Source organism: Bombyx mori, chromosome 12 (genome assembly GCF_030269925.1).
Source record: "Bombyx mori chromosome 12, ASM3026992v2".
Taxonomy (NCBI): domain Eukaryota; kingdom Metazoa; phylum Arthropoda; class Insecta; order Lepidoptera; family Bombycidae; genus Bombyx; species Bombyx mori.
Window position 1 is genome coordinate 2,010,693 of NC_085118.1, and position 7,644 is coordinate 2,018,336.

The window sequence follows — 7,644 nt, forward strand, 5'->3', positions numbered from 1 at the left end:
TTAAATAGTTCCGAAGAGATTTTGTCGGTAGCCTTTTTCCCGAAATATCTAAACAGAATGTCTAAATATGTTTTGATGACATATTTTAAAGTGGTATTTATGATTAGTGTCATGATCAATAGATTCCGACCGAAAAATGGATTTTTCGGATGAGGGCTCCATAATGAATTTAAATACATATAGATAATAGTTTTAGGACATCGACTTTCTTGAGATCCTATAAAATACGTTTTAATTATTATTTTTGTATGTTTTAAGCATGATAAATTATGAAATTTTATATAATCAATCATATTAAATCGATATCATAGTCTATAAATAATGTACAACCCAAAACAGACGGCCGAACTGACGTGACAATGACATTTGGCGCGCTAAACATGGCGGATTTTCGGCCTCATTAGACGGAGACGGAGATATTTACGTATATTCATGTTTCATTTTATGTACGCACTGAAATACTGTTATATTGTTTTCCTGCGAGTTAAAGTGCTGAGTAAGAACGAGATAGATATATGTTTATGTATGTGCCTTCAAAATGGGTGCTATTTATATAAGCAATTGTACGTATAGAACAATATGTCGTGTCCCTACTATATAGGTCTATGATAGTGAGTGAGTAAGTAAGACAGGAGACCGGCTTCGTCCTCATCCCTACTACGTGATGTTTGCTGGATGAGTGGTGACACCTGGCGGGGATAGCTGATCAATTGATAGTTGATCAGTAGTCGACCGGCGAGGGCGGAAGATCAAATTAAATTTAAAAAAAATCATAATTAAAGGAACTTGAAATTATAAACTCTGAATAAGAATTTATCGTACTACAATTATAAAATTTGATTGCCATCTTGCAACCTTATTGCAGATCTGTGCATAGAAAAAAATATATTAATCGGGGTGGAAAAATAGGGGTTGATCATATAAGAGTGAAAATTGAGAGTAATATGATTTTTTTTATTTTAAGTCATAACAAAACAAAATAAAAAACTTGCCAAAAAAATTAAAGTTTATAATTAACAAATAAAAAATAGGGGTTGATCATAGAGGTGTGAAAATTTCAGAGTAATATGAATTTTTTTATTCTACGTCATGACAAAATAAAAACAAAATTCTCGCAAAAAATTTTAAGATTTTTAATTCTTCTTCTTCTTCTTCTTCTCTGTCGTTTCCTCATTGCTGAGGGTCGTGACCACCTTGGTCCAGTTTTTGCACCAACTTCCTCCAATACTGCCTGCATTCGGCCTGCTTAATGGCGCCCGGGACGCTGGTGTTTGTGGCCTCCTTGATAATGTCCGTCCACCTGGTTGGCAATCTAATAAATTAATAATAATCAAATAATTAGCAAATAAAAAATAAGGGTTGATCGTAGAAGGGTGAAAATTTAGGGTTGTATGTATTTTTATATGCTGTATCATAAAAAAATAGAAATAAAAAATTTTGTCTAAAAAATAAAAAATAAAATTTAGGGGTGGACTACCCCTAACATTTAGGGGGATGAAAAATAGATGTTGGCCGATTCTCATAGATACCGGATAAGCACAAAAAATTTCATCAAAATCGGTCAAGCCGTTTCGGAGGAGTATGGCAACGAAAACTGTGACACGAGAATTTTATATATTAGATATTGTCTTCGGTGTTTCAACTTTTTTTCCCTACCTAATCTGAGAGCCTTGAGAGGCTATATCAGCGTAACCTTAACTAGTAGGTGAGCTCACGGGGCTCAAACCTGACGACGTTGCTAACACGGACCCTAGCAAGAACAGTGCTTCGCAGAATCTACCACCGGGTCGGAAACGCGACCCACTGAGAAGATCCGGCGAGAAACTCAGTGGGCTGTGTCTGTCGGTAAATTTTTATCATTAACCCTTTGACTGTCATGTAGGGCACCGGTGCCCTACGCGACGCACTGAAGTAATTACGTCAATTTCTGTTAGTAAGCGCGTGGATTGCCCTTTGCTTTTCTTTTGAATGTATGTCTTTTTTGGTGAGAGTCAGCGCCAGGTGGCTCCTGTGCGCTGCTCACGGTGTGTCTCCCGAGACGACGTCCTACGGGATCTTCCCGGGGATGGAATCCCGTCCTATTGTCAGGACTATAAAAAAAAAAAGATACAAACATTATGGTGGTTGCGAAGTTAATGCTTGAAAGGAGTTCCCAATTTCAATTAAAATTAGATTTGTCCAAAATTGTTTGTCGATTGATTTTGAATTTTCAACATTAGCGCTAGACTCTATAATCTTACATGTTCGACTGTTAATTGAGATAATTTTTGCAAGATTTTTGCGAGATAAAAATAATTTAAAATCTATAGTGTAACGCAGCGTTCCGTTTCGCGGGGCAATAGTAGCCAAAGGGATTGTGACTCAGGTCCGTGCCGCGACGACCCACCCCGCGCTACCCGCGCCCGCGCATCTATTGCATCATTCGCACCCCCAGTTGGTGCGCGCCAGACTTTGAAGCGGAATACACGCGTCCCCGGTCGATACCGGAACTGACAACCCGAGAGTCTCATGCCAGTCGGGCACCTAACATTAAACTGGCGCCCAACGTTGGGGCGGGGCGGGGTGGGTCGTCGCGGCACGGACCTGAGTCACAATCCCTTTGGCTACTGTTGCCCCGCGAAACGGAACGCTGCGTTACAATAGTGCCTATAGTAATTTACCGTTGACGTTTATATAGTAGTATTTCGGTGCTCCATATACTGCAACCGGCTAATATTGAAGCTTTCATAAAATGACTGTGTTACATTAAAAAGCATCATGAACATTTAACAATTATTTATTGACAGAATAATTTAATAACTTTTGGCATTAACGTTATTTTAATTGGTTTCATATCAAAATCCTCCTTGTCGATTTCTATAACTGTATCTCTATCCGTTTCTTTAGGTGTGATCTCGATGGTACGTGCAAAAATTGGCTCTGGATCCGAGTTTGTCTTTATTCTGCGCCAACCTTCAGACACAAAGTCGGTGTATGAGTAACTGTTTCTGCCCAGAAATATACTCAAGGCTGGTATCTGATGGTTCATTGCAACATTCTGCGTTTTAATTTTGAAATCGCAAGTTCGAAAGCACAGTTCTTTCGATGTCAGGCACTCTGGATTTAGAATCTTCGTTTGGTCAAGCTGCCCAGCCGCTTCGGTGGACGAAACAAAGAACCATTTTCGTTTTACTTCCGGCCTTTTAGCTGTACAGTTGGTGCACCCGACACACGGAGGAGTATATTTGATGGTGCCGCTGCAATTCCAGTTTAATGAACTCTTGTAACCATTGAAGATGTAGGCAGCATACTCTCTTAAAGGACCATAGAACCAGTACTTATCCTTCTTTGCTAGGGTGTCCCTAAAAGCTCCCCACTCCATTGATGCCATAGCGTAAATCGGACGATTAGGAGTTTCAGACTCATCAGTAACTTGTTCTATTTTCATGGCATCTTTCCATACTGTGTTTCCTTTGATGATTGCCATTGAGGCGGTGATCAACTGCTTAACTTTTTGTACACCCTTACCGTTTGGAAATAAAGTGTTACCGATTGAGTTTGTGCGTCCGAGTGGCAACACTCCTACTGGAAACATGTTTGCTTGATCATTTCGTCTTAACAATCCTGAAACAGATGATATATGTACCATATATAAATGTACGTATGATATGTATATGTAGTATTTAAGATATTATAAATGAGGCCTATAAAATCAAAGGCAGCTATATCCATGTCTGTCAAATATTCAGGTAAACTACAAAAATCGGCCCTAAACACGTCATTACGGATCCTCCCGATCCATCGAAGTACTGCTCTTGCTAGGGCCAGTGTTAGCAACACTCCCGGTTTGAGAATCTGAAATAACTTTGTTCGATAGTTTTTTTTTTTTTTTGGTCATGAGGAAATCGCCGGACTTCCGCTCTTTTCTGGGGATACACGATATTCTTTTATTATTATTTTATTTATTATTTTATTATTATTTTATTTTATTTATTTTAAAACAGATTTATAAAGAATGAGAATATTACTAATAATCAGAATTTTAAATGATAAAACTTCGTTTATTAGTACTTAATACAGAGTAAACATAACTTTTTTGAACTGAATTTGTTAGAGATTTAGCTGCATTTGTTATAACATGAAAACACTAAAGCATGTTCAACTAACTAAACAAGATAGAGCCATTGTTAATACATTTTACGACATTATGGCGTTTAGCTGCCTTTGATTTTATAGGCCTCAAATATATATATGTTTTTAGGATACAATTTATTCAGAAAAATTATCTAATTATTATTATTCACTCAAAATTTAAATCATAACAGTCCCCACTGTGGCCTCCATTTACAGAGTATTCCAAGGCAATGTATAATGAATATAAGTCGTCGTAGCCCAAAGGATAAGACGTCCGGTGCATTCGTATCTAACGATGCACGGGTGTTCGAATCCCGCAGGCGGGTACCAATTTTTCTATTGAAATACGTACTTCACAAATGTTCATGATTGACTTCCACAGTGAAGGAATAACATGTAATAAAAATCAAACCCGCAAAAATTCTAATTTGCCTAATTACTGGTGGTAGAACCTCTTGTGCTGCCGTGATGCAGTAATGCGTTTCGGTTTGAAGGGTGGGGCAGCCGTTGTAACTATACTGAGACCTTTGAACTCATATCTCAAGGTGGTTGGCGCATTTACGTTGTAGATGTCTATGGGCTCCAGCAACCACTTTAAATCAGGTGGGCTGTGAGCTCATCCACCCATCTAAGCAATAAAAAAAAGAAAAAGAATAATGTACATATATAATAGCTCCGTATGTAGCATTTGTAGGAAATAAGAAATAAAAATATTCAGCTTGAACTTTCATGTGTAATGCAAACACATTCTTACCAGTTACAGTCTCAGACAAAGTACCATCTCCTCCTGCAACAATAATAGCTTCAGTACCCCTTAATGTTTCTACAATTTCTTTTGCATTTCCTTCTGAAGCTGTTTGCACAACATCTACCTGAAAAGTTTGTGATTGTTGTATAGTTGTGCTAAGCACATGGGTCATGTGTCAAGGAGAATGGTATTCATGAATTGAATCCATCAAACTATTTCTACTTGTGGTAAGACATCTTGTAAGTCTCTGTGTGGGTAGGTACCACCACCCTGCCTATTTTTTGCTGAGAAGCAGTAATGCAATTTGGTTTGAAGGGTGGGGCAGTCATTGTACTGTAAAAATGAAGACTTTAGAACGCATATCTCAAGGTAGGTAGCTAGATTTACATTGTAGATGTGTATAGGCTTCGTTAGCCACTTAACACCAGGTGGTCCGTGAGCTCATCCATCCATAGAGCAATTAAAGCTATGGGCTGTAAATATATTGATTTGAATTAGATGAAAATATTGATCTAGATTAAAGAAGCGAAATCTTTACATTTTATTTCAGATTTTTATCAAATATATGTAACATAAAATGCAAATTCTTTATACAGTAGACCAGCACTAATTTAATATGCCTGTAACTGGATCATATCAGGTCTGGATCATATCATTTAGATTAAGAGACATATTGCTTAATATGTGACATTTATCTTTGTAAATAAAGCTAATGAAATAGCCTTTTACCCCTCAATATAAATTAATTCTGTTAAATTTTCATTAATGCATGTTTGAACTATGTATACAACATAATTCAAACCCCATTGCAAGACATTTGTCTAATGACAGATCAAATGTATAAACAATTTATTGAAAACTAGTTGACCTAGCACTTTTTAGTGCCTCAATCGATAAATAAAATACCTAAGCTTTTGTATAAAATAAACTTAGAACAAACAAATGGAATCCATCCAACAGGGGGGACATATCAAAGGAAAAAAGTGCTATTTTTATTCAATTTTGAGTATTTTCATATTTATCTACCTTTTAAACCTTCTCTGGATTTCCACAAATAATTTAAGACCAAAATTAGCCAAATCGGTCCAGTCGTTCTCTATTTTAGCGAGACTAACGAACAGCAATTCATTTATATATATATATATATAGAATAGATATAGAAGATAGAAGATTATACCTGTAAACCACCTAATAATAGCAATGGTTCACAATATTTCTCAAATTCTTGTTTTGCTTTCCTCTTGTTGGCTACAGGGTTGAGAATAACTGTTATGACTGTGGGGTTTCTTTCGATGGGCAGGAGAGCTTCGCCGTAAATTGCAGCCTCTTTACATGCTGCTCGCATAAGTATATTAATTCTGTTGACAATACATAAACTAGATTTTTTAAACTTAAGTGGTAGGCGCACAGGTGATAAAGGGGCGATTAACTTGGCTGGACAGTTAAAGTGTTGGTCAAATCTTTAGTAGTAGATAGCACATAAGCTGTGGTTCTGGAAATGCTTGTAGTGAGTAGGTACGGTAGCTGCATAACATCAGTTTGGTTCGTATGACTGCCATGGTGAAGAGATGAAAACTTTTTTTGTGAATTAGTAACTCAGTTACAAAATTTAGTTTTTAATTTGAAATTTTACGCACTCATATTTTTCTTTTGCAGTCGCACTAGCGTAGTATATAGCGACTGCACCAAGGACTGATTTCTTCCAATTGTTTCGTATTGTTTTGGCAAACTTCGCTATTCTTTCCATTTTTTTGCATTAAATCGAATAAATCAAACTATAAACATAAACATTTAAGGTTATAGAACTTACAGATCAGCTGTATAATTCTACTTTTTTTTTCAGAATGGCAATCGGCTTCTGGCCATGTCCTTGTTGAGCTGTTTAAAATTTATTGTTTTGTTTTGTTTATTTCGTCTATTCACATAGGAACGAAGTTGGTGAATTGTTTTATTTTGTTAATTTTGCTGTTCTTCAGGCTTCAATGTAATTACCATCCCATCTGTGAAAGCACACAAATGTGGTAAAATGAACAAAGCTGCTGTGCTGAAAAAGTCAACTCAAAAACTAAAAAGTCTCGTAAAATTTATTCTATTTCATCTTGTTTCCTTTTATTTCATCCCAATTGATTAAATGCTATTTCACTATTTATTTTTTTCATAATCTATGACTCGAAAGTCTTTTTATGCCATTAGGACTTTTTGGCGGGAACGCGAGGAGTGAAGTTGTGTGATTTGTTTTATTTTGTCTATTTAGTGTCTCTTCAGGTTTAAATGTGTAATAATGGTGGTTTATTAACTGTTTAATATCTGTGAAAGTGCACAAATGTGGGAAAATGAAACAAAGCTGCTGGACGTAACTTCTCGGGTTCCTTCAAAAAGACCACTGAAAAAATCTCAGTAAATGACCACCATTTTACTGCGATTATATTTCATCCCATATCATTTCATTTCATTAAATTTCATCCCAGTTGCTTAATGTCTCATTAATCATCTTCATTTCATTCCACTCCATATTATCATTTTTCATAAAATTAAGAATATAAAGTAAAATAAGACATGACTTAAAGGTCTTAGTTACCAGGTCATAAAATCTCTTAAAAAAAAAAAGTTTATGCCATTAAAATTCCTAAAAAAAAAGTCAATGACAGGTAAAGGAAAAGTAGCTCATACAGTCAAATCCTGGTCGCTCTGCCAAAGCGAAATTTTTGTTGTATAAAAAGTGAAATAGCATGGAAATGAAATTGAGAGGAATAAAATGAAACAATATGAATCCGGTGACATAG

At 36.1% G+C, this 7,644-nt stretch overlaps 1 protein-coding gene across 1 annotated transcript; it reads right to left on the reverse strand.

The window, feature by feature from the left end:
- Positions 1–2,760: 2,760 nt before the first annotated feature.
- Positions 2,761–6,992, reverse strand: LOC101745244 (acylglycerol kinase, mitochondrial). The gene is made up of 4 exons (XM_004929367.4): positions 6,499–6,992; positions 6,039–6,219; positions 4,868–4,985; positions 2,761–3,603 (listed from the first exon to the last, which is right to left on the reverse strand). The coding sequence occupies exons 1-4, from the start codon at positions 6,606–6,608 to the stop codon at positions 2,777–2,779; spliced, it is 1,236 nt and encodes a 411-aa protein (XP_004929424.1). The 5' UTR covers positions 6,609–6,992; the 3' UTR covers positions 2,761–2,776.
- Positions 6,993–7,644: the final 652 nt, after the last annotated feature.